Consider the following 27,921-nt stretch of genomic DNA (forward strand, 5'->3'; position numbering starts at 1 on the left):
TGTCTTTCGCAAATTACTTAAGACCCACCTGTATCGCCAGGCATGGGGGAACTGAGACACCTCCCCCAGGCTTTTACATTTTATGTATGGTATGTGTGTGTTGTATGGTTTTTTAAATGATGGGGTTTTTAACTGTCTTTTAATATTAGATTTGTTTTCAATTGTAACGTTGTTATTATTGTTGTTGTGAGGGACAGCATACAAATCTAATAAATTATCTATTTTTATTTGTATTACTATTACTATTACAGTACTATTATACACAATATAACTCCAAGTAAATCAGTTAAAGTTCTTAAGTAGAGGTACCACTGTATATGAATATTATTATATTTTTACATCCCTCCAATATGTACTTGACAAAACAAACAAACAAATAAAAATGAATAAATAAGAGCACGCCAAGAAAAAAAGGGGAGGGGGGTGTTCCAGCTGGGAAGAGCCCGGCCGGGAGCTACAGCTGGGCGTGGCTTCACCACACGGGGGGGCGGGGCCGAGGTCGCTTTCCCAATCCCGGAGGCTTCGCTGGGATTCCGGGCTCCGCTCCGGGGAAAGGGGAGGGGGGGGGGAGGAGGTCGCTAAGAGTTGCGTTTCTTCGCTTCTGGTTCGCCGGAGGTTTGCTCCGTTGGTCACCGCGGACGTCGAAGGGGCCGCGATGTCCTCCGTGCAGGTTCTTTACCCTCGCAAGATTCACTACAGCATGCTGAACGCGGGATGCCTCAAAGAGGATCCGACTCAGGGTAAGCGTCCCAGGAAAGTCGGGGAGGGGGGGAACCGAGAGAGCTGGGGATCGCTTGCTTGTGGAGCGTTTTACAACACACACACACACAAGATAGTTGGGCTTTGCCTAAAAGTCTGCACGCGGATTGCTTCGATCCTATCCTTAGCTCAGGGGGGCAAAGGCAGGCTCGATCCTGCCTTGTGCTATCGCGTTCGTCCGAGTACTGTACTTCCAAATTGTCCATTGGGTTGTGAGATTGCGGGGGGGGGGGGGGTGCTTCCATCAAAACTTCTGCATGTTTGGAGTGGGGGGATTATTGTGATTGGGGTGTGTGCAATTTTAAAAAAAATGTCACTCCAATCACAAATACAAAATCAAATACCACCAATCTTGAATTGCATTACAATGAATCGTTTTTAAGATTTCGCTATTCATAATCCACCCAATGCTGCTTCCTTTACATTTGACGTCTGGACAAAAATAATTACTCAAATGTCTTACATGAGATTAAAAAGCTGTTAGCTAATGCACCTTTTTAGGCTGTTCCTAATCTTAATCACATCTAATTAATAATAATTAATTAAGAAGAAGAAGAATTTATTAGATTTATATGCCGCCCCTCTCAGTAGACCATAGTGCTTCAATTTTCTCCATATATCCTTAATGTCAATTTTCATGTATATTTCTTAACCTTACTTTTATAATAATTGCCCTTTAAAGGGGGAGGTAATTGGGGGGGGAGTGTTATGGTATCATCACCCCCGACCTTGTATTGGTTTTAATTGAGCTGTCAGGATTTCCCCCTGCTGTTCTTAGGACCTGTAGTTTGTCCAGGAGGGCTGACCCCCCCCCCCCAAGTGAACTACAGTCCCCAATGGGGGAGATGGAATGTCTTTTAAACCCAGGTAGGCGGTGTGTCTCTGGAGACCCCCCAGCCAAATGCTTTGGTGACACCAGTTGTAGATTAAATAATGGCAACTATTTCCTCAACTTGGTAGCCAAGAGTAGACTTTCTGGTAGTTGTGATCTCATAACAATTCAAGACCATCAAGCTGGGGGGAAACTGGATGGGTTGTACTGTATTTCTTAAATATCAGCAATCTGGAGGCGGTGGTATTCCCTTCTCCCAAAAGTTTCAACCTGATTATGGTTTATGTAAATTCCCTCTATTTAATCTTTTCCTTCACCCAAACTTCTGATCTACTTGCTTAGGTTTTCCAGTGTAAATTGTATTTGATGCCTAAATATGGTTCAGTTTAATAGTTGTGAGGTTTCTTTTTCCCTTGACTGGGCTACGGAGACCATTCTTAACGAACTTTGAAAACCAGTGCTGAAATATTTCCATCAGGTTGCTTGTTGCCAAATGTGAAGGAGACTTAGTATTCTAGCACAGTGCTGACTCCTGTCAGCAGCTGCTAGCTTTGCAAGCTGTTTAGCTACCTCTTTTAAGGCTTATACTGTAGTTACAGTAACTTTCTCTAAACTACACTGCTCCAAATAATAAAAAAGACTCAAAGAACACATCCTAGATCTGAATGGATTAAATATTCTCATTGACTACTTCATTCTGTACAAAGTTGAATGTGCACAAGAGCAGGTGAAATTGATTGTCAATCAGTGTTGCTTCCTAAGTGGACAGTTTGATTTCACAGAAGTTTGATTTACTTGGAGTTATATTGTGTTGTTTAAGTATTCCCTTTATTTTTTTGAGCAGTATAGTATTGGACTACAATTCACATCCTCCAAAGCCATCAGAACTGGCTGGGGATGAGAGTTGTGATCTCCCTAGCTGGCTCTTAAATCTAGTTTAAATCAAGATTAAGTTTGGATTGGTTAAAATATATGTAAAGCAGCAGATTTTCCCAGTTTAGTGAATTGAGTGGCCAGAGCAGAAAGTGTATACATAATGTGCCCTTGGACTCTTTCTGTGTTTGGGATCTTGCTCCTATTTGGTTTTTAATCTTTTAATTGCTTAAAATGAAACAGGAAATTGGGATGCGGAATGAAAATAAAAATCTGTACCATCGCATTTATTTGTACCAATATCTTTGGTTTCTGCAAATAACCCCATTGGAGAACCTCCTTGGGACTGTTTTCCTTCTGTTATAATGTCATGTCCACAATGCCACTGATTTAATTAATAGGCAAGGATGCCATGGTAGCTATTTTGTGAACACTTCCAAAATTACAAATATATCCTTGATTCAAAAAAAGCACTTATTTTCTGGCATTGGTGGGTTTACACCCAGCAATGGCTAAAAAAAGCAAATAATTTGCAGTTTATTGAGATGTATACAGGCAGACTTTTTAGGAGAAAGCTGAAGATACTCAAATCTTGTCCTTTTTCTATAAGTGTGCAACACGACCATATTTCTGGAAGAGAACCTATGTAGCTTAAAACTGAACTGTGGAATCTTTGGTGCTTTCTTGGTCTTTTCTTCCATATGTTTCATTACCCAATTAAGTAGTATCATTTGTGCTAGTGAATGTGGGTTTTTCTCCATTTATCTATAGTAGTTTGGTATTAGTGGGAGTACTTTTGTTTTTTAGTACTCCCTTGATTGGGATATTCTTTTCTGCTGGATTGTTTGTGGATAAATACAAATCGAATAAATAATAATAATAAATATATTTCCAAGCTGGGCGGAGCTTCAATCATGCCCTATCTGCCCAGATGTAAACTTTGCCCTCTTCCATCTCCTTGAAAGCCACTGCTGCCACCAATTTGTAATTAGGTCCTTTAAAAAATTAACTCTTCTCCTTTAAAGCAATCCATATGATTCCTATGATAAGATTTAATACTAGATGGGCATTTGGCCTCTATAGATCTTGCTAGAATGGCTTGAAATAATATGTACAGTATTATCAGATACAGAACTACTTGCTACAGAGGAAAAAGGATAATTAAGTCTAAGATTTGTCACTCTAAAACCCAGAGTCTAGTGGAATTAGGCAGCCAATAAATATTGTATTACATAGTATTTGTGTATTCAGAAGGGTATTTTATAGACAGTACATGCACACAGCCCACTACATCATAATGTTTTCAATGTTACTGTGTAGTTTAAAATGTATATCCTGGCACTAAGTTTTATTATTAGGCTGTTAGCTTACTGCATTAAGTTGGGTTGAGGGAGAGAATGAGTGTCCGAAATTCACCCAGCTTTCCTGCCAAAAACAGGTGTAGAAATTAGGGTCACCCAGCTTCATGGGGCCAGTCACTCTCCCACAACTCAACTCATTGTTGTTGTTGTTGGGGCAAATAAGAGGCGTAGGGAAGACTGTGTGTGCTCACCATCTTGGGTTATCTATAAAAATAAGATGGGATATAAAACAATTTTTTTTTTAAAAAACCCACAGGTATCTCAATAATTCTCATAAAAATTCTATACATTAAATGGTAATTATTTTTCTGTTAAAGGGGAAGTAGAGTGGGGATATATAGTGCCTGATCCAAAGTCACTAAGCCAGGTGGCAGCAGGAAGATACACTGCTCAAAAAAATAAAGAGAACACCTTAAAAACATAATAGAACTCCAAGCAAATCAAACTTCTGTGAAATCAAACTGTCCACTTAGGAAGCAACACTGACTGACAGTCAATTTCACATGCTGCTGTGCAAATGGAATAGTTGTGCAAATGAAATTTCATTCATTCACATCTAGGATGTGTTATTTTGAGAGTTCCCTTTATTTATTCATTTTTTTGAGCAGCATACAGTATTTGCCATTGTGCCTCTTTTGATGTTTCCAGCTTATATGTTCTTGTCTGTGAGTAAAGCATTGTAAACAAATGTCTTTGCAAGATCCTCTTGACCGACATAGAAAACTTGCTGGAAACAAATCTCATTCTATTTTTACCCTCTTTTCACATCTGCCAGGATTAAAAAAAACCATCTTGTTTTGTTTGCATTTTTTCTGATGGCCCTTCTAAATTTGTGTGTCACTAAAAAAAACACATACCCCGTAATGTAGCAACCCATTTTCAGTCAAGGTTGCTCTCCTGTCCTTGTGATAAAATTGTTTTTTCCTTCTACTCCACACTATCCTTTTTAAACAACCTTTCAGGATCTACTTTTGATAGCTGGGATGACGTACAGCTGGCCAGTACTTTGGTCTCACAACACTGTTTCACATGACCGTTGTTTCTTTTATCTTCTCCCCCTTCCCCATTTCCCAGCAACAGAGAAATTCCCACAAAGTCCACAGCAAATAAAAGTGTTCCTTTGCCCACAAGGCAGAGAGAAACATCGTGTTCCTCCAAATCCATTGTGCAAGATCCTGTCCAAACTCCCACCGCAATCTCTGCCATCACAATTTCTCTCTTAGGTCGAGCAAACAGGCCTACTTTGTGCTAAACTCTCCACGTCATTTATTAGCTGGAGCTCCCTGACTTAAGGGCAACTCCCGCATTCCTGAAGAATTTAGCTATGTCTCTCGGCAGTTTATAGTTTGAGGCTTATCTTTGTCGGCTTGCGTTGCAGGAAAGTGAAACCAAACTGCCAGACTGTTGAAGGAGACAGGAAAAGTGACGTCTCTCCAGTCATTTAGTGCCTGGATTAGATTGTTGAGGGAGAGGTTTCATCAAAGGCTTTTAAAGTCAGTGTCTCACACACTTCACTGTTTGTGTGTTAGCAGGGTTGTTGTTTTCTCCCTCTAAACTCTGATTCATTAAACAAGATCTAAGTATTGCCCACAAGATCATATGCTGCAACGTCCTGCCTGTCGGCGACTACTTCAGCTTCAACCACAACAACACAAGAGCACACAACAGATTTAAACTTAATATTAACCGCTCCAAACTTGACTGTAAAAAATATGACTTCAGTAACCGAGTTGTCGAAGCGTGGAACTCATTACCGGAATCCATAGTGTCATCCTTACCCTTAGATTAGCTACGGTTGACCTATCCAGATTCCTAAGAGGTCAGTAAGGGGCGAGTACAAGTGCACTAGAGTGCCTTCCGTCCCCTGTCCTATTGCTCTCCTATATCTCCTATACCTTTCTTCTATTCCTATATCTCTTCTTCTATTCTTTCATTGATATGTTCTATTACTATACCTTCTTTTCTATTATTTCTTAGATATATTTTACTATGAGTATCTCCTCTATAACCTTCATCATGCATTTTACTATGTATATATAGATATATACCCACTAAAACCCTTATTGTGTATTGTACAAATAAAATAAATAAATAAAATATGCAAGTTTTTCAAACTGTTAAGCATCATTACTAAGCCAAACTGTGCTACAGTTAAGCCTGGTCCCGTCCAGTATACTAACATCCATGTTGTTCCAGCAGGAGTAAAATGCAATTAGACTTAGGCAGCAGTGCTGTGTAAACAACAGACAAACGCATATAGAAACACAGAAACATAGAAGATTGATGGCAGAAAAAGACCTCATGGTCCATCTAGTCTGCCCTTGTACTATTTCCTGTATTTTATCTTAGGATGGATATATGTTTATCCCAGGCATGTTTAAATTCAGTTACTGTGAATTTACCAACCACGTCTGCTGGAAGTTTGTTCCAAGCATCTACTACTCTTTCAGTAAAATATTTTCTCACGTTGCTTCTGATCTTTCCCCCAGCTAACCTCAGATTGTGCCCCCTTGTTCTTGTGTTCATTTTCCTATTAAAAACACTTCCCTCATTTCCCGTATGAAAATATGAAAATGTTTATGTTTCCTTAAAAAAATTAAAAAGCATTTCCCTTGTTTTTCCCTAAGGTACTTTTGAACTTGGGAAACTAGAAATATACTATAATATACAAAGTAAGAAATGAAGTCAATAAGGACTTGTACCTAGGAGAATTAGCAGCTATTCTTTCTCATTTAGATGTAGGTTTTTTTTCCCCATTTGTCAGATCAAGACCTTGACCAGGCCGCCACACTATTTGTTAGTAAAGGCTGCATCAAATAGGAGAGATTTCTTCTAACCCCACTATGAGTAAAGGGCCTCCTAGAGACTCAAGGTCTCAGCGATATGCCTAATCTGAGGTTATCCCAAAGGTGCTTTTTCAAGAGGGGAAAGAAAAACCAGGAAGTCCAGGGACCTCTTGAAAAAACACCTTTGAGACAACCATGACCCGGATGACTGAGAATCTCCCTAGACATTATTCTGAGGTTAGTCAGTCAGTTCGTAAACTAGTGCAGTATCTGCATTTATATTTGCAAAAAAATACGCCTGGAGAACAGGGAGGCTTGGAGGTTTTGTTTTATATAATCTAAACTGGTCATCTGGAATTTTATTTATTTTGTCCGATACATAATGTAGGTTTCAGAGGATATTATCATAGTAAAATATATTAATGGAAGTTTGGAAAAAAAATATAGGAATAATATGGAAGAAATACTAGAGTTCATAAACATATACATGTAGTTAGTAGAAATATAAGAGAAGTATTAGGATAGGGGACGGAAGGCTGGTGGGTAAAGGCAAACAAAGACTTATTTATGGTCTCAATGAGGAACAAATGGGTTATGTCCACACTACAAAAGTAGTGTGGATGTTGGTTGTAAGCCGCCCAGAGTTCTTTGGGAGTTGGGTGGAATATACATTCAATCAAATAAAATAAATAAAATAAAAAATAAAAATAAAAATAAATGAAATCAATAAAATATAATAAATAAAATATAATGTATGCCACCCAGAGTCTACGGAGAGGGGCGTCATACAAATCTAATTAATAATAATAATAATAATAATAATAAATAAAATATTAATTAATTGGTAACTCTTAGTAACTGCCGACTAGGAAAAGCACGCGAAGTTTATTTTTATTTATTTTATTTTAATTGGATTTGTATGCCGCCCCTCCACGCCTGAACACTTTCCTAAAGTTCGCGTGCTTTTCCTAGTCGGCAGCTACTACTACGGTAAGAGTTAACAATTAAGCTTTAAACTACATATACAAAGAAAGATACAAAACGCTGCAGGACGGGCGCAAGACCTCTTGCCAAAAAAAAACTATTTGCAAAAATAATTCGCAAGGCAACTAAACCTCTTGCAAAAAAAACTATTTGTAAAAATAATTTGCAAGGCGAATAAACCTCTTGCAAAAAAAAAAAACCTCCGGCACCGCCACGCCGGTCGCTCCCACATGGATAAACAAGCTGCGGAGGGAGGGGGAGAGAGAGAATTCTCGCGCGCCTTCATTCGATTGGCTACCACCGCACGCCGCGCCGCTTCCGATTGGTCGGAGTAACTTTGCCTGTCCGCCCCCTCCTCTCCTGCCCCCTCCCCCCACCTTCGCGAATTTGTCCGACTGATTAAGGCTAGTCAGGCTGGCCATTAAAAACTTTTTTTTAAGGTTTCCCCTCTCCCGATTGGCCGAGCCCTTCCCCTCCATCATTCCCATTGGCCAGGGTGGTCGTGGAATGGGTTAGCCTCGTAAAAACAAAACCCGAAGGAATTTTCTCTCCCCCCCCCCCACACTTTATGGTTGAAGCAGCGCCAGCGAGGGGGCGGGGCGCGGGCTTTTAAAAGCTTGATTGAGGGGGGGGCGTTCCGCTGCTTTGGCTGGCCATGCTCGTGGCTCAGGGACCCACCTGCCACCGCCAGGCTGCTGAAGGGCAGCTGGCCCCGGACGCCGTGCAAGAGGAGCCCGGATGCTTAGGTAGCCCCGGCGCAAGGCGGCACGTGTGGTGGCTGCGGCGGCGCTCGGGCGTCTTTGTGAATGAGACTTTCCCGCCACGACTCAACCCGGCTTGTCTTCCCTTTTTCTTCTCTCTCTCTCCCTTGCAGGGAAGGTGGCCTTGGAGACGCGCTACCGCCTCGGAGCGCTGATCGGGAGCGGCGGGTTCGGCACCGTCTACGCGGGGACGCGGCTCAGCGACTCCCTCCCGGTGAGTGAACGTGTGAAGCGGCGGGTTGGAGAAACCGGGCGTGCAGAGAGAGGCCCGCGTCTGCAAAGCGCGTGGGGAGGAAGGGGGCGGTGGGGTGGCCGAGACGCCCTCCGGCTACTCCGAGACCACCAATAGCACTTACTTACTTATTACTTACTTAGCTATTGGATTTGTACATTGTCTTATTGTTGTGAGCCGCCCCGAGTTCTCGGAGAGGGGCGGCATACATATCATTATATTATTATTATTATTATTATTATTATTATTATTATTATTATTATTATTATTATTATTATTAGACTTCTATGCCACCCAATCCCAAAGGACTCAGGGCTGCTTACAATAATAGAAACATAGAAGATTGAGGGCAGAAAAAGACCTCATGGTCCATCTAGTCTGCCCTTATACTATTGCCTGTACGTATTTTATCTTAGGATGGATATGTGTTTATCGCAGGCATGTTTAAATTCAGTTACTGTGGATTTAAACATGTCTGGGATAAACATATATCCATCCTAAGAATGAGGAATAGTAATATAAATAGAAATACAAGAATAATAATACCACAATAATAATAGAAATACAAATAGGTACAGAGCAATAAAAAGAAGTCAAATATAATCTAAACTATGTAAAACCCTGAATTAAAAGAAACCGAGTTAATATAAAACAATCATGATCCCATACATATACAGGTATACCATTCATACAGTGTGGCCCTGTTAGTTGTTAGTTCATAGCCCGCCAGGTCTTTGTGGCCTTATAGAAGGCCAGTAGGGTGGGAGCAGTACGGACATTGGGGGGGGGGGATTGGTTCCATAGAGCCAGGATGGCCATTACAGAGTCAGCCTATTTTGCCCCCAACAGTTTGGGTCCTCATTTTACCCACCTGGAAAGGATGGAAGCCTGAGTCAACCTTGAGCCAGTGGTGAGATCTGAACTGCTGAACTACAGCTAGCAGTTATCTGAAGTAGCCTGCAATGTTGTACTCTTAACCACTGCGCCACCCCGGTTCTAGCTATCCTGGTTAATGGCCAGTGGGAGGGAGGTCAAAGCCTATAGAAGACGGGGAAGATTTATCTATTGCTCGGAGGGGTTTACAGTCAATTTGGGAGGGGCCCACAAAGCGCCCACACCATTCAGGGGTCCACAAACTTGGCAACTTTTAAGACTTGTGGACTTCAATGCCCAGAATTCTCTAGTCAGATATGCGGGCTAGAGAATTCTGGGAGTTGAAGTCCACAGAAGTCCCAGAATTCTTAAGCCAACTAGCTATGCTGGCTTGTGAATTCTGGGAATTGACGTCCACAAGTCTTAAAGTTGTCAAGTTTGAAGGCCTCTGATTTAGATATTTCAAAACCCTTGGTTAAGGATATGGAGATTTTAAAAAAACCCTGCATGCTTTAAAAAATCAAACCATGATGCCCTATATTATAATTGACTCCTGCTGGTGTTTTAAGCCAGACGTCCCCAACCGCCGGTCCGCGGACCGGGACCGGGCCGTTGGGGCTTTTCAGCCGGTCCGCGGCGCCAGGGCCCCCTCGGCCTTTCCGCACCACCAGCGGCGCTCCCCCCGCCAGCCAGCCAAGCCCCGCGCCCGCCGGAACCGGCTCCTCGCTCTCCCCCCCGCCGCCCGCCGCGTTTGCAGGAGGTGGGGAGGGTTGGGCGGCCCGCCAAGGCCAGGAGGGACGCCGCTGCCCCCCCTTCCCTCTCTCCGCCCGCCGCTGCGCCTCCTTGACGCCGAGAGGAAATGCCGGCAAAGGCTTTCCTCAGCGGAGGCCGGCGAAGGTGATATTGAATGTCGGGGGAGAACGGGCGGCTGCACGCGCTCCCTATCTCCCTGCTAGCCCACTCGGAATATTCAAAATAAGAAAAACCTTTGCCGGCGAAGGCTTTTCTTATTTTGAATATTCCGAGTGGGCTAGCAGGGGGATAGGGAGCGCGTGCAAACGCCTGTTCTCCCCCGACATTCAATATCACCTTCGCCGGCCCCGCCTCTCCTGCAAACCCCCTTGCTGAGAGCCCGGGGCGAAAGTGCTCTCGCAAAGGTGAGGCGGGCAGGGCGTGCGCGCGTCATCGCTGAGAAGAACGGAGAGAGAACGAGAGTGAGTGAGAGCAACAGACAGCAAGATAGAGAGAAAGTGAGAAAGAGAGAGTGAGAAAGGGGGGGAGAGAAAGAGATAGCAAGAGAGAGAACAAGAGAGAGAAAGAGCGTGAGAAAGAAAACAAGAAAGAGTGAGAGAGAGAGAAAGCAAAAGAGACAGAAAGAAAACAAGAGAGAGAAAGTGAGAAGAAGAGAGAGAAAGAGGGGGAGAGAGAGAAAGAGAGAGGGGGGAGAGAGAGAAAGAGGGAGAGGGAGAAAGAGAGGGAGAGGGGGGAGAGATAGCAAGAGAGGGAGAGAGGGAAAGGGGGAGAGAGGGGGGAGAGAAAGAGAGAGGGAGAGAGAGAGGAGATAAAGGAAGAGGAGAGAGAGAAAGGAAGAGAAAGAAAGAAAGAGGGATAGAAAGAGAGAGAGTGAGAGATGCTCAGTGAGCCTTTCTTTGAAGTTGCCTTTCTTTCTTTCTCTTTCTTGCTTTCTTTCTTGCTCTTTTTCTTTCTCTCTTTTACCTTCCCTTCCTCTATTTCTTCTTTTCTTTCTCCTTCCTACCTTCTTCCCTTACTCTCCCCTTTCATAAGTTTCCTTGCTTCCTTCCTCTGTTCCTGTCCCTTCCCCCTTTCTTTCTTTCTTTCTTTCTTTCCTTCCTTTCCTCCCTCCATTTCTTGCTTTCCTTTTCCTTCCTCCCTTCTTTCCTCCCTCATTCCCTTCTTTCACTCCTTCCTCTCTTACTCTCCCCTTTCACACCTTTCCTTGCTTCCTTTGCACCCTTCTTTTGTTCCTGTCCCTTCCCTCTTTCCTTCCTTCCTTCCCACCCTCCGTCCATTCATTCACCCATTCCTCTCTTGATCGCCCCTTTTACGGCGCCGCTGACAGCTAGCTCCCCCCCCCCCCCCCACCGGGCCATGGAAAACTGGTCTAGCTTAAAGCCGGTCCCTGGTGCAAAAAAGGTTGGGGACCTCTGTTTTAAGCCATTATCTCTAAGTCAGTGTTTCCCAACCTTGGCAACTTGAAGATATCTGGACTTCAACTCCCAGAATTCCCCAGCCAGCATTCGCTTACTGTGGAATTCTGGGAGTTGAAGTCCAAATATCTTCAAGTTGCCACGGTTGGGAAACACTGCTCTAAGTTTAAGGGCTTCAAGACCAGTGGCTCCCAACCTTTTTTTGACCATGCCCCACCTAAGCATCTCTAAAATCCTCATGCCCCCGCCATGACATATAATTCTTACTATTCAAAAGGTGAACTCCTGACTCTCACAGAGGAAGCGTGAAAGGCCATTAACTTGGTTTAAACAAGATTCCAATTGCCCCCATTAAAAATCAAATTTCCCCCCTCTTGGTGTGTGAACCCCACATTGGGAACCAGGGTTCTGGGCAAGCATAAATGTGGCATAAGCGCATTTGGACCATATCATGGACTCTACAATTTCATGAAATGCTTTTTATTTATTTATTTATTTATTGGATTTGTATGCCGCCCCTCTCCAGAAACCCGGGGCGGCTAACAGCAATAATAAGACAGCGTACAATAGTAATCCAATACTGAAAACGATTAAAAACCCATTAATATAAAAACCAATCATACATACAGACATACCATGCATAAAATTGTAAAGGCCTAGGGGGAAAGAGGATCTCAATTCCCCCATGCCTGGCAGCAGAGGTGGGTTTTAAGCAGCTTACGAAAGGCAAGGAGGGTGGGGGCAATTCTAATTTCTGGGGGAGTTGGTTCCAGAGGGCCGGGGCCGCCACAGAGAAGACTCTTCCCCTGGGTCCCGCCAAGTGGCATTGTTTAGTTGACGGGACCCGGAGAAGATCTACTTTGTGGGACCTAACTGGTCGCTGGGATTCATGCAGCAGGAGGTATTATTGTGACCCGAGACGATGTGACGTACCCATGATTGAAGGGGACTGGAGAAGATGGCTTTTAGAAATGTAGAAAAATACTGATATGGATAATTAACCTATTTAACCTAGTTAAATTATTTGAGGAGTGCCAAAAATCTGGATTCAAATGAGTGTGTGATTTGGAGGGGTGAGGGACATGCCTATTATTGGGAACTCCTGCTGTGTCTTTTGTGGACTTGCACAGTGTCCTTGGATTCTGGGAAATACACATTGGGTTTAACATATTCCCCAATAGTGCTGCACTATGGTCTCCAGATTTATTCAGAATCTTAAGCATAAAACGTATCAGGAAAGACTTCATGAACTCAATCTGTACAGTCTGGAGGACAGAAGGAAAAGGGGGGACATGATCAAAACATTTAAATATGTTAAAGGGTTAAATAAGATTCAGGAGGGAAGTGTTTTTAATAGGAAAGTGAACACAAGAACAAGGGGACACAATCTGAAGTTAGTTGGGGGAAAGATCAAAAGCAACGTGAGAAAATATTATTTTACTGAAAGAGTAGTAGAACCTTGGAACAAACTTCCAGCAGACGTGGTTGGTAAATCCACAGTAACTGAATTTCAACATGCCTGGGATAAACATATATTCATCCTAAGATAAAATACAGGAAATAGTACAAGGGCAGACTAGATGGACCATGAGGTCTTTTTATGCCGTCAGTCTTCTATGTTTCCATGTCCTTTGAATTCTGCTTTAAATAAATCAGGGTTTAATAAATATTAATACATTCATGTCGTGTAACAAAAAAATCTTGTATAAAACATGGTGACTGTGGTTTATTCTGTTGCCCTTGCTTAGCTCCAACGTGCATGTGTGTGCTGGCCAGCTGATTTTTGGCTGGCACAGGGGCTCTGGGAGGGCATTTTTGGCATCCAGAAAGTCTCCAGGGGGGTGGGGGAGGGCATTTTTACCCTCCTCCGGCTCCAGGGAGCCTCCTCTTTGGAGCCTGGGGAGGGCGAAACAGAAGCCTACTGGGCCCAACAGAAGTTGGGAAACAGGCTGTTTCCAGCATCCAGAGGGCTTCCAGGGGCGGGGAAAGCTGTTTCCGCCCTCCCCAGGCATTGAATTATGGGTGTGGGCACTGACACATGTACAACAGCATGCGTGCGAGCTCCTTTGGCACCCGAGGGAAAAAAGGTTCGCCATCACTGCTTTATACAGCTTTCTAGAGGCATAAGAATGCAGCTGCGAGAGCAATCATGGGCTTTCCCAAATATGCCCAGGTTACACCAACACTCCGCAGTCTGCATTGGTTGCCGATCAGTTTCCGGTCACAATTCAAAGTGTTGGTTATGACCTATAGAACCCTTCATGGCACGAATCCCAGCGACCAGTTAGGTCCCACAGAGTGGGTCTTCTCCGGGTCCCATCAACTAAACAATGTCGCTTGGCGGGACCCAGGGGAAGAGCCTTCTCTGTGGCGGCCCCGGCCCTCTGGAACCAACTCCCCCCCAGAGATTAGAATTGCCCCCACCCTCCTTGCCTTTCGTAAGCTGCTTAAAACCCACCTCTGCTGCCAGGCATGGGGGAATTGAGATACTCTTTCCCCCTAGGCCTTTACAATTTTATGCATGGTATGTCTGTATGTATGATTGGTTTTTATATAATGGGTTTTAACTGTTTTTAGTATTGGATTATTGTCATGTACTGTTTTATTACTGTTGTTAGCCACCCTGAGTCTGCGGAGAGGGGCGGCATACAAATCAAATCAAATAAATAAATAAATAAATAAATAAGGCTTGTTTAAAGGATAGTGGTAGTTCTCAGAGACTGGATTAGATACCATGGTGGGTTGTAGCAAAGTTTGTCCTAAATCTGCAAAAGATTGCCTTTTAAAGTTTGCTCCTCTTTCTTCTTCAAGGTGGCGGTTAAACATGTTGCCAAGGACCGAATCTTGCAGTTCCACCATATGGTGAGCGTTCTTTCCATGCAAATTAAACTCTTGCGATGCCCTTCGTTGCTTGGAGAGCTGCGTGGGCAAACGCACTTACCGGTTTCGATTTCTGTTCCTCTCCAGAATGGCGCCCTCGTCCCTCTAGAAGTCCATCTGCTGAAGAAAGTGTCGTCCCCGGGTTGCCCAGGCGTCGTCCGTCTCCTGGATTGGTTTGAGCAGCCCGACTCGTACTTCATTGTGATGGAGCGACCGCTTGTTTCTCAGGACCTGTTTGACGTTATCACGGACCAGGGCCCGCTCCCAGAAAACGTGGCCGCTGGTTACTTTCAGCAAGTGGTGGAGGCGGTGCGCCATTGCCACCTGTGTGGTGTGTTGCATCGAGACATCAAAGACGAAAACATCTTGGTAGACCTTCTGCATGGCGACTTGAAGCTCATAGACTTTGGCTCAGGTGCATTGCTGCGGGATACTCTCTACACGGATTTTGATGGTGAGTAGAGACTGTGGTAGTTGGCAGGGAGAAAGGGAAGGGAACCTTTGCATGTAAGAAATGTTGGGGGAGAGTTTTGTGCATGGGGAAGGTATAACCCCACCAACTAGCCACACAGTTCACCACTATACCTAATTGAAGTCTTCAATGAAAAACACTGCAGCAGGCTTTCTTGTAGAAATACAGTGATACCTTGTCTTACAAACTTAATTGGTTCTGGGACGAGGTTCTTAAGGTGAAAAGTTTGTAAGACGAAACAGTGTTTCCCATAGGAATCAATGGAAAAGCGATTAATGCGTGCAAGCCCAAAATTCACCCCTTTTGCCAGCCGAAGCACCCGTTTTTGCGCTGCTGGGATTTCCATGAGGCTCCCCTCCATGGGAAACCACACCTCCAAACTTCTGCAGGGGAATCCCAACATCGCAAAAACGAGTGCTTCGCTGGCAACAGAAGTCCGGAGGTGGGGTTTCCCAGCAAAGGGAGCATCAGTGAAATCGCAGCATCGCAAAAACACCAAAGTCTTCGAAACCCCACCTCTGGACCTCTGTGCATCACAAAAACATGGAAGTCCGGAGGTGGGGTTTCCCAGCTGCGGCTGTGGGTTTGTAAGGTGAAAATAGTTTGTAAGAAGAGGCAAAAAAAATTTAAACCCCGGGTTTGTATCTTGAAAAGTTTGTATGACGAGGCGTTTGTAAGACGGGGTATCACTGTATATCTTACTTTTCTTCTTAGCAAAATGTTTCTCTAAATTAGTGGTTCTCAACCTTGGGGTCGGGACCCCTTTGGGGGTCGAACGACCATTTCACAGGAATCGCCTAAGACCATGGGAAAAGACAAATTTCCAATGGTGTTAGCAACTAAAGCTTCTATTCTGGCATCTCGGAACATATTTTTACAAACCAACCAATCAGGCGTTTACAAGGGGTGTCCTTCTGACCTCTTCCCAATCAGCTTAAAGATCTGTTGGAAGAATTGGCGCTAAACTTATAGTTGGGAGTCACAACAAGATGAGGAACTGTATTAATTCAATTCAATTCAATTCAATTTATTGGATTTATATGCCGCCCCTCTCCGAAAGGGGTCGCAGCATTAGAAAGGTTGAGAACCATTGCTCTAAATGAACTATCACAATACTATCATACACTACTGTTTCATCCACCACTGCAACCACCCGCAAACCACTAAGCACTAAACCACCAACCACTATAACAAACCACACCCATGCAAGGGTGTTGCTCCTTATATATAGGCTACAACCAATCAGGTTGCAGCACAATTGTCAAACCCATGATTACATACTGATTATGGCTTACATCAGCCTTTCCTATGGTTACAAACCATTTTCTTGCATTGTAATATTAATTCAAGAAATAAACTTATTTCTGACAAGAAAGACAAAGCTTTTGTCTGAAATTGCAGTGAGTTTCTGCTAGCCACTGTGGAGTTTACACACAGGTAGATGGCCTGGGGGGGTTGTCTGTGCAAGACAACTTTCTATGGAAGATGAAGAAGAACCCAATATAATATATAATATAATATAATACAATATAATAGCAAACAATGGCTTATCATAGAAGTGTCTTTTTAAAATAGTTTTCCTACACCCAGTGCCCCCTGAACCTGAAATAACCATTTGGCTGGAGATTATTGATACTGAAGTTCAGAATCCACGGAGGGTGTCAGGTTCAGAAAAGCTGGTATTGAAAGGTGACACAGAAAGGTTTCTGATTACAAGAAGTTCAGAGAGTTGGTTAAAGGGGCACAACAGCTCTTTGGGGTTTTTCCCCAGCTCAGTTCTGGGTTAATTCACTAAATCCTCTTGTGTTCATGCTTGATTTCCGCAAACTTATAGACATTCTTAGCAATAAGTAGAGTGATATTATTTTTTTCTGAATTTTCAGTTTAGGGTGGGCCCTTGGTTATTATCTAGTGGCCTCTTTTATTTAGCCCCACCATTGCTGCCATTTGCTAAATAATAATAATAATAATAGTAATAGTAATAATAGTAATAATAATAATAGAAATAATTTATTAGATTTGTATGCCGCCCCTCTCCGTGGACTCGGAGCGGCTCACAACAAAATAACACAGTATAACAAATCTAATATTAAAAAACGTTTCGGAGAGGGTCGGCATACAAATCTAATAAATAATAATACAGTGATCCCCCGAGTTTCGCGATCCCAATCATTGCGAAAGGCTACATCGCGATTTTTCCACCCGATGACGTCACTCCCTTCCTTTCTCATCTTTCTTTCTCTCTCTCTTTCTCTATCTTGCTTCTTCCTCTCTCACACTCTCTTCCTCCCTCTCTCATCTCTTTCTTTCCTTCTCTCTCTTTCTCTATCTCTCCCCCTCTTGCTCGCGAGCAGCCGGGCGGGCGGGCGAACGGGCAAGCGGCAAGCGAGCCGGCGGGCGGGCGAACGGGCAAGCGAGCAGGCGAACGGGCGAGCAGCAAGCGAGCGGCTGGGCGAGCGGGTGACGGGCAAGCGGCAAGCGATCTTGGGGTTTCCCCTTTGCCTGGGCGGCGGGAAGACCCAGGGAAGGTTCCTTCGGCCGCCCAACAGCTGATCTGCTCCGCAGCGCGGCAGCAGCGAGGAGCCGAAGATGGGGTTTCCCCGTTGCCTGGGCAACGGGGAAACCCCATCTTCGGCTCCTCGCTGCTGCCGCGCTGCGGAACAGATCAGCTGTTGGGCGGCCGAAGGAACCTTCCCCGGTCTTCCCCGCCACCCACACGCAAACTCCACCATCTGCGCATGTGCGGCCATGGAAAAAGGGGCGCGCATGCGCAGATGGTGTTTTTACTTCTGCACCACTACATCCCGAAATATCGATTATTGCGAGGGGTCTTGGAACGGAACCCTCGCGATAATCGGGGGATCACTGTAATAACAATAACATTTAAAACCCCAACATTAAAACCATGCAACACAATCATTCCATGCATAAACTATATATGCCTGGGGGTATCTTAATTCCCCCATGCCTGGCGACATAGGTGGGTCTTTAGCAATTTACGCCTTCAACCAGTGATGGCCTGCTACCGGAACGGTAAGTTGCCACGTTCTGGTAGCGATTTTTGGGATGCGCATGCTTGATGCACGCACGCACCCATTGGCAAGAGATTTGGCTTCTGCGCATGCTTGCGCAAGTGAGATTTCAGGAATTAATTGCCTATTTTTTTGCTTCTGCGCATTCACGGAAGGAAAAATATTGCCAAAAATCAATTAAATCTCGCTCACACAAGATTTTGCTTGCACATGCGCACCTACGACGGCCTCAGCGGGCGCGCTGGTAGCGCCAAAGATGGCAGTCCTTCACTGCCCTCAACCAATAATAAAAGTAAAGTATCTTCTGTGTATGGAATTAGGAGTTATATTGATAATTAACATGAATACACAGAGGAGTTCTAAGGCCGAGCTTGCTACCTTTTCATCAAAAGAAATATTATTATTATTATTATTATTATTATTAATAATAATAATAATAGAACTATGCCCCATCCATTATCACCTACTGGACCTTTATTGGGAAGAGATCTTTATATATACAAATTTTGTGTGTAGATTTACATTCTAAGTATGGGCCAGGATACGCACAGGACTTTACAATGGATTGTGTTCAGTTCCAGTCATCGCATTCTGGTTTGCTCCTAAAAACTCCCAAGTGTCTCATCATATGTCTGAGGACCTCAGGAATGTTGCTTTGAGCTAGATAACTAGTTCCCAGGCCTCTCATAGCTTGAATTCTTTTGAAAAATATGTTAAAGGTAAAAGCAATTGGATCATCTTCTTAAGCTAGGCTGTTTGTTTTAGATTAAGAGTACCCATTGTTGTTGTTTTTTAAAGAAACTCAGATGGTTAGGCATTTTTCAGAATACAGTGATACCTCGTCTTACGAACTTAATTGGTTCCGGGACGAGTTTTGTAAGGTGAAAAATTTGTAAGGCGAAACAATGTTTCCCATAGGAATCAATGGAAAAGTGATTAATGCATGCAAGCCCAAAACTCAGTCCTTTTACCAGCCAAAGCGCCCATTTTTGCGCTGCTGGGATTCGCCTGAGGCTCCCCTCCATGGGAAACCCCACCTCCGGACTTCTGTGTTTTTGTGATGCTGCAGGGGAATCCCAGCAGCGCAAAAACGGGTGCTTTGCTGGCAACAGAAATCCAAAGGTGGGGTTTCCCAGCGAGGGGAGCCTCAGCGAAATTGCAGCATCGCAAAAACACGGAAGTCCTCGAAACCCCACCTCCGGACTTCCATGTTTTTGCGATGCTGCGATTTCGCTGAGGCTCCTCTCGCTGGGAAACCCCACCTCTGGACTTCCATTGCCAGCGAAGCGCCCGTTTTTGCACTGCTGGGATTCCCCTGCAACATCGCAAAAACATGGAGGTGGAGTTTCCCATGGAGGGGAACCTCAGGGGAATCCTAGTAGAGCAAAAACGGGCGCTTCACTGGCAACAGAAGTCGGGAGGCAGGGCATCCCAGCGCCAGCGGCTTGGGTTTGTAAGGTGAAAATAGTTTGTAAGAAGAGGCAAACAAATCTTAAATCCCGGGTTCGTATCTCGAAATGTTTGTATGACAAGGGGTTTGTTAGATGAGGCATCACTGTACTTTCATCTCCCAAATATGTGCCAGTTATCATATTTTTCAGAGTATAAGATGCACCCCCCCCCCAAAGAGGGGGAAAACGTCAGTGTTCCTTGCACACCACATACAGCCATTTTTGGCCTCCCGAAACCCTGCTTCCTCCATGTCCCTTTTTTTGCAACAAAAAAAAAATGGGGGGGGGAGAAATGGGCCTCTTTTTTCTTTTTGCAAAAACTAGTGTTTTTGCCTTCCCCCAGGAGCATTCTGCAGGCTTCCCAAATTCTCAGCATGTCCCGTTTTTTGGGTGAAAAATGGGTCCGTTTATGCAAATAATGGGGTGTGCAGTGGGTTTGGGAGGCTTGCAGAGTGCTCCTGCAAGGGGGGGGGGAACCTTTTTTTTTCCTAACCTTTTTGAAATCTTATATAAGGTGCATCTTATAATTGGAAAAATACCGTACTCTTTTGATTCATTCATTTAAATTTTCACATTTTGGGGGAAAGCAGAAATTCTATGTGTTGAATACAGCTGACCTATTTATAAATTAATCTTAGGTACCCCAAATTAGCAGTGTCTGTTCCCATATAGCAGTGCTTCTCAATTATTTTCTGTTATGCCCCCCCCTCCCCAGAAAAAAGTAAACGTTTTGCGCAACCCCCCAACTCTCTAATCTGGGCCCCAATGGAATTTTAGTTTTAATATTTACTATTGTACTTATAATAAACTGCAAACAAATTACTGGCTGGGGAAGGCTGCTCCACCCACTTACTTGGGAGTAAGTCACAATGAACTCATTGGAGCCTGTTTTCGGTTAGGGGAATCAATTGAGAGGGACCATGCATCTTCCCTGGGGTCATACACGCCCCTCCTGGCATCCCTCTGTGCTCACCCCAGGGGGGCCTGCCCCACTACTTGAGAAGCACTGCCATATAGTATTAAACTCATAGTTGTTGCAAATGATTGAGGAAATCTAGGTCTAGCATATGCTACTGTAGAATGTTGAGAAAAGTTTGCGTGATTGTTTTCTCCAAAATATTTTTTTTTGCAAAGTGTATTTTTACACAAATAACATTCTTAATATTTTTAATATTGTTTATGCTTGCAGATAGAATAATTTTATCTAAAGCAGTGGTTCTCAACCTGGGGGGCGGGACCCCTTTGGGGGTTGAACGGCCATTTCACAGGGGTCACCTAAGACCATGGGAAAAGACACATTTTCCAGTGTTAGGAATTAAAGTTTCTATTCTGTCGCCTCGGAATGTATTTTTACAATCTGACCAATCAGGTGTTTACAGTGGGGCTATCCCTGTGACCTTTCTGCCAATCGGCTTAAAGCTTTATTGGGAGAATTGGTGCTAGACCTATGGTTGGGGGTCACCACAACATGAGCTTTATTAAGGGGTCACAGCATTAGAAAGGTTGAGAACCCCTGACCTAGAAGAAAACTGAGCTTGATCAACTGTTTATTTGAACAGGATGGCCTGCCTACTCTTGTCTTACACGAATTTTAAAAAATACGCCGTTTGAAAGTATTTTACTCTCTTTGGGCAACGTGGTCAGCTATTCCTCCCTCTTGCTACAGGCACCCGGGTGTACAGCCCCCCCGAGTGGATAAAATATCACCACTATCACGGTGTGCCTGCCACAGTGTGGTCGCTGGGTGTGCTGCTATACGACATGGTATGTGGGGACATCCCATTTGAACATGATGAAGAGATCCTGCTTGGAAAACTCCACTATGACTGTAGGATATCCTCAGGTGAGCACTGCTGTCAGCTTAGGCCAAAGAATATGTCTGTAAAATTCTGGGAGTCTTTTAGATCTATGTATGTCATAGGGCCAAAATAGAAACTGGTCTGGGAATTTCTAAACCAAAAAGTTAGCTGGCTTTCTGTTGAAAACTTTTTTTTTTCTGGTGACAGTTCTAGCCAATATTCTTTGCCTTGTCTAGTCTTTCTCTTCCTCTCCGTCTTTCTTTCTCTCTTCCTCTCCCTTCTTTACTTCCCTCCTTCCTATTAGTAACACCTGGCAGTTGCCTGAATTAGTCCTGCAGTTTTCTTGGCAAGATTTCAGAAGTGATCTGCCCTTGTTCCCCTCCTTCCTAGGGCTGAGAAAGACAGACTGGACCAAAGTCACCAAGCTGACTTTGCGCCTAAGGCAGTACAAGAATCCATAGTCCTCTAATCGCTAGCCTGGTACCTTAACCACTACACTAAACTGACTTTTTAAAGTAGAATTAAATTGGCCATTTCCCTATTGAGCAGTGGTTCTCAATCTGGGGGTCGGGATCCCTTTGGGGGTCAAATAACCATTTCACAGGGGTCGACTAAGACCATGTGAAAAGACATATTTCTACCGCATGAATCCCAGCGGCCGATAAGGTCCCACAGAGTTGGCCTTCTCCGGGTCCCATCGACTAAACAATGTCATCTGGCGGGTCCCAGGGGAAGAGCCTTCTCTGTGGCGGCCCCGGCCCTCTGGAATCATCTCCCCCCCCCCCGGAGATCAGAACGGCCCCCACCCTCCTTGTCTTTTGCAAATTACTCAGGACCCACCTATATCGCCAGGCATGGGGGAACTGAAACACCTCCCCCAGGCCTCTTATATTTTATGATTGGTATGCATGTGTTGTATGGTTTTTTAACTTGAGGTTATATATATATATATCTTTTAATATTAGATTTGTTTTACTATTATGGTCTTTTACTATTATTGTGAGCCGCCCCGAGTCTTCGGAGAGGGGCGGCATACAAATCTAATAAATAATAAAATAATAATAATAAATTTCCCATGGCGTTAGGAACTGAAGCTTCTATTCTGGCGCCTTGGAACATATTTTTACAATCCGACCAGTCAGGTGTTTACAGTGGGGGTGTCGTCTCTCTGACTTTCCTGCCAATCAGCTTAAAGCTCTGTTGGGAGAATTGGCACTAGGCTTATGGTTGGGGGTCACTACAACACGAGGAACTATTAAGGGGCCACGGCACTAGAAAGGTTGAGAACCACTGCTATAGAGGTCTTTGTGTATGCCTTTGGGAAGCAAGATCTGACTCCTTTGTACAAAAATCTGTATTTCCTCCCACCCCCAATTAAATACTCTTTTAAGTGGTGAAATAACGAGGCCAGCACCCTACAATCAAGCAGAGCCCAGCTAAAGTAAATTATTGTACCAATAAGGCACAATAAAAACATCAACTAATAAAATTAAAGGCAATTGTGAGATAAAGGAAAGACAATTGGACAGGGGACGAAAGGCACACTAGTGCACTTATGTACGCCCCTTACTGGCCTCTTAGGAACCTGGAGAGGTCAATCGTGGATAGAGAGGTCAATCGTGGAGAAATGTTGGGGGTTAGGGGTTGACACTATTGAGTCCGGTAATGAGTTCCACGCTTCAACAACTCGATTGTTAAAGTCATATTTTTTACTGTCAAGTTTGGAGCGGTTAATATTAAGCTTGAATCTGTTGCGTGCTCTTGTGTTGTTGCGGTTGAAGCTGAAGTAGTCATTGACCAGTAGGACGTTGCAGCATATGATCTTGTAGGCAATACTCAAATCGTGTTTTAGGCGCCATAGTTCTAAGCTTTCTAGACCCAGGATTGTTAGTCTATTTTCATAGGGTATTCTGTTTCGAGTGGAGGAGTGAAGGGCTCTTCTGGTGAAATATCTTTGGATGTTTTCAAGGGTGTTGATGTCCAAGATGTGGTACATAAATGTTCTTTGAAAAACATAATGTTCTTACTGTTTCGTTGAGCAGGTTGTCCTGCACCCCTCAGAAACCTTGGATAAACTGTTCAATAACGTGGGAGTTGCCCCAAGGAGGACTGTCACTGTTCCCCTCACCTTTTAGCTCCTTCACCCCATATTGTGATGACCTGTAGAACCCTCATTTCAGAAGAACACGTTAGACCAGTACAACTTGGGCAGGAGAGGCAATCCTTAGAGCCAAACCACGTAGAGCTATGGGGGTTAAGGCTAGTGCAGTGGTACCTCTACCTAAGAACTTTTCTAGATAAGAACCGGGTGTTCAAGATTTTTTTGCCTCTTCTTAAGAACCATTTTCTACTTAAGAACCTGAATGCAGAAAAATTTCCCAGGAAATCTGAGAGCCACATGAAGGCCCAGCCAGTTTCCTGCCATTCCCCCTGGGTTTCTCTCTCTGGCGCAGTGTATGGGAGGCAGCCTCGCCCAGGTGTATGGGAGGCACGTGCTCCTCCTCACCGCCTCAGAGTCCCTTTTTTTTTCCCCCTAAACCTTAAAGTTTTGAATTTTTTTGATTCCCCTCACCTCACCTTTTTCCTTTAACACCAACTCTCCTCCTCTTCTTCTTCCTCCTCCTCCTCCCACCCAAATTCCGAGCTTTTATTTCTTTCCTAATGGGTTTGCACGCATTATTTGCCTTTACGTTGATTTCTAAGGGGAAAATTGCTTCTACTTACAAACTTTTCTACTTAAGAACCTGATCACGGAATGAATTAAGTTCTTAAGTAGAAGTACCACTGTACTCGGATCAGAACCCATCAACCTAATGGCCGCCAATGACGGCTTAGAGCAGTGATGGTGAACCTTTTTTTCCCTCAGGTGCCGAAAGCGCCTGTGCACACACTATCGTGCATGTGTGAGTGCCCACACCCATAATTCAATGCCTGGGGAGGGTGAAAATTGCCTCCCCTGCACGCCCCCCTGGGAGATCTTCTGTAGGCCAGAAACAGCCTATTTCCCAACTTCTGGTGGGCCCGGTAGGCACATTTTTCACTCTCCCCAGGCTCTAGAGCAGTGATGGCGAACCTATGGCACAGGTGCCACAGGTGGTACATGGAGCCACATCTGATGGCACATGAACTGTTGCCCTAGCTAAGTTCCAGTGTTCATGTGTGTGCCAGCCAGCAGATTTTTGGCTCACACAGAGGCTCTGGGAGGGCGTTTTTGGCTTCCAGAGTCTTTGGGGGGTGGGATGGGCATTTTTACCCTCCCTTAGATCCAGGGAAGCCTTTGGAGCCTGGGGAGGGTGAAACACGAGCCTACTGGGCTCACCAGAATTTGGGAAACAGGCCATTTTCAGCCTCTAGAGGGCGTCCAGGGAGATGGGGGAGGCTATTTTTGCCCTCCCCAGCATTGAATTACGGGTGTGGGCACTCATGCATGCCCAATAGCACATGATCAATTTATAGGTTTTGGCTGTAGGAAAGCACAGAACCACCGCTGCTTCAGTGATGTAAGCCCTTGTCGAGTGGTTCCCCCATAGGGTGATGATGATGATGATTATTATTATTATTATTATTATTATTATTATTTATTAAATTTGTATGCCGCCCTTCTCCTCAGACTCCAGGCGGCTCACAGCAACAGAAAACAATATATAATACAAATTCAATAATTAGAAAGCTAAAAACCCATAATTTAAGAAAACATGCACACAACATACCATGCATAAACAGTATAGGCCTGGGGAAGTTATCTCAGTTCCCCCATGCCTGACAGCAGAGATGGGTTTTAAGGAGTTTACGAAAGGCAAGGAGGGTGGGGGCAGTTCTAATCTCAGGGGGGAGCTGGTTCCAGAGGGTCGGGGCCGCCACAGAGAAGGTTCTTCCTCTGGGACCCGCCAAACGACATTGTTTAGTCGACGGGACCCGGTGAAGGCCAACTTTGTGGGACCTGACTGGTCGCTGGGATTCGTGCGGCAGAAGGCGGTCCCGGAGATATTACTGATGCAATTTCAGTAACCCTTTCCTCCTTTGACAGATTGCCGCCACTTGATTGAATGGTGCCTCTCGTTAACACCGGAGAAGCGACCTTCCTTGGAGCAGATCCTGTCTCATCCGTGGATCCTCGCGTTCTTGGAGCCAAGCGGGCGCAAAGTGCAACAGCCCACCACCCACAAAAGTGGCACCAGCCTCCGGACAGAATAAGGGGGGCAGCCATCCTACAAACAGCAAAGGCACCATGGCTCTCCCCATGCACCAGAGGACTGATCTAATCACTGTTTTCTTATTCCTGCTGATTAGCTGAGCGGGAAATTGCCTGTGGGGGCAATTTCTGAAATATCCCAATGGTGTGGCAGTAATCCTGCCCAACTGACTAGACAATGGGGCTGTCACATGGCCCCTACACAAGACAACAGAGACCAAGGGGGTAATGTTTTGTTTACACAAGGGACTCTGCCTGGCCCTGCGTGCCGGGAAGGGTCCGAGACCTGGCACCAGGCAAGCAGTCTCCTGGCTTTCTCTTATATGATTTGTACGACTCAGGACCCCAATCTCCTTGGGGCAGCAGGATCGACTTCATTTTTATGTATCGTGGAGATATATATATATATATATATATATATATATATGTATGTATGTATGTATGTATGTATGTATGTATGTATGTATGTATGTATATATATATATGCTTATGTTTCTGCAGGTGACAGCTTATTTATTTAGCATAATATTCCATTGGGGGGGGGGGCTCGTTTTTATGCTGATGCTAAGCGTTTACCTGCTATCATTTCGAGTGTAAAAATATATTTTTTTCCCTCCGGTGCAGCCCAAAACTGACTCAATGACCTCTCCCCACTTTACCCCCCCATATATCCATTCCTGTTCAGCCATTCCAAGTCTGAAACCAAGTTCTAGGGCTTGGCTTCTCCACCATTGCCCTAATTTATATGGGGGAAGGGAATGAAAAGTAAAGACCCTAATCTCATTCGGAAATGTAGAAAAGTTCCCTCCATAAAGAAAGAGAAGGTTGGTATGTGTGTGTGTGTGTGTTTATTGAACGTCTGTGAGAAGAAGAAAGGGAAAAAAACCCTGGCTCCAAACCTCTTCTTACAAGAACCTCAAATTTTGTTCACGTTCAAGCCGAGCTTTCATTCCAAAGAAAATTTACCTTTTCCAAAGATGCTGGAAGAATCTTGGCAGTTCTAATGGTTTTAAGAATCCCGAGTTTCTTCTATTGAAGTTCCTGATCGGATTCTTGCCTCTTCTCATAGATCTTTCATCTGGGAGACTTTGGATATGAATGTGAACAGGCCAGGTTGCTTCTCATTCCAGCTCTTCAATTTTAGGCACCCCATGTGGTGGCTTGCAATTACAACTAAGATGTTGGTTAATATAGGGAAAGTCTGTTGCCAAAGGTGTGTTTTCATAGCTTTGGCAAATATCTTTTTCATCTGTTTGATTTATCTGGACCTTCCTTCTCCCACCCTTCTCTCTACGTTTTTGTTTGCCTAAGAAATTCTGGGGTCAAAAGAGGGGACTTTTGTGCTTATCCTTATTCATATTAATAAGTTAAGCCAAAGTATTCCTAATATTTGAGTAAGAACTTCTGTTTTGAAAAAGTAGCAGCAAGAGCCTTTTTTTAAAAGAAAAATCTTGGGTTACGTGGGATTCTCATTGATTCCCAATCTTTTAAATGGAAGTCAGAGCCTTCTCTTGAAATAAATTAGCCACATATATTTGCCTGGTTGTGTTGAATTCCGGCCTTTCCACTTAGTAAAGAAAAAAGAGAAAAAGGAGGACACTACATCCCCAAGCAGTTAAGATTGACAGTAGATATTTGAGGTGAAGATTAAAGTCGATTTTCGCGCAGATTTTATCAGTCACCATCATCAAAACAGGACTCTGCAAATTTGAGCACTCCTTGGTCTACTTCAGCCGAAAGGAGTGCTGGCCACAACCTTGCTTGTCCTGAATGAAGCAGGGGAGATGATGAGTCTGCCCCATAACCTAATGCTGAAATTCCAAATTTACAAAAAGCAGGAATATTTTGCTCTAGCTCCCTGGGAAGGTAAACATGACTCCACTTTTAATCTGAATCTTGAAAAATGTCTGGAAAACAGATTTAACTGCTGAGCGTCTACGAAGTTCATAACGACCTTAAAGTAGTGAGGCCCTCTGCTTCCATAGATCAAAAGAGAACAAAAGTCCCTTCGATCTTTTCCTGGCTGTGCTAAAATATGAACTTGTGGTTCCCTGTATCTGCACAAACCTGAGCAGTCTTAAATTTCTGTCTCTTTAACACATCGTGCCTCTTACTAAGGTGCAAAAAAGGGAAGGTCTACTAAACTGGAGATCCAGTCTGGGATATTGCCAGCAACAGTTTGTAAACCTGCTGCTGCTAGCAATTATAACTAAAGAATATTTATATGCCAGTTGAGGTTGTTACTTTATATTTGTGGACTTGTGTGCTTTGTTACTGCTGCCTCTCTTGTACATTTATGCAACCACATAACTCAGTGCCTCGCCCTTTTGGGCCCTAGGATCTACAAAGCCCAATCTGGGTTTAAATAAATTTTTATAAGAAAAAGAGTTGTTTCTCTCGTGTGCATGTGTATTTTTTTTTGGGGGGGGGGGATATCCATTGAGGGTCCATGTGTATAAATGATCT

General features: G+C 44.1%; 1 protein-coding gene across 2 annotated transcripts; it reads left to right on the forward strand.

The window, feature by feature from the left end:
- Positions 1–603: 603 nt before the first annotated feature.
- On the forward strand, positions 604–27,840 carry LOC139160317 (serine/threonine-protein kinase pim-1-like). Of its 2 annotated transcripts, none has more exons than XM_070738070.1 (6): positions 604–740; positions 8,470–8,570; positions 14,441–14,491; positions 14,597–14,963; positions 21,131–21,307; positions 25,291–27,840. In XM_070738070.1, exons 1-6 carry the CDS (start codon positions 656–658, stop codon positions 25,455–25,457), a joined length of 948 nt encoding a protein of 315 aa, XP_070594171.1. In that variant the 5' UTR covers positions 604–655; the 3' UTR covers positions 25,458–27,840. The 2 variants fall into 2 exon arrangements, with proteins under 2 accessions (XP_070594171.1, XP_070594170.1); XM_070738069.1 differs by lacking the exon at positions 604–740 and adding an exon at positions 8,099–8,341.
- The last annotated feature ends 81 nt before the right edge of the window (positions 27,841–27,921 follow it).

Source organism: Erythrolamprus reginae, chromosome 2 (genome assembly GCF_031021105.1).
Source record: "Erythrolamprus reginae isolate rEryReg1 chromosome 2, rEryReg1.hap1, whole genome shotgun sequence".
Classification (NCBI taxonomy): domain Eukaryota; kingdom Metazoa; phylum Chordata; class Lepidosauria; order Squamata; family Dipsadidae; genus Erythrolamprus; species Erythrolamprus reginae.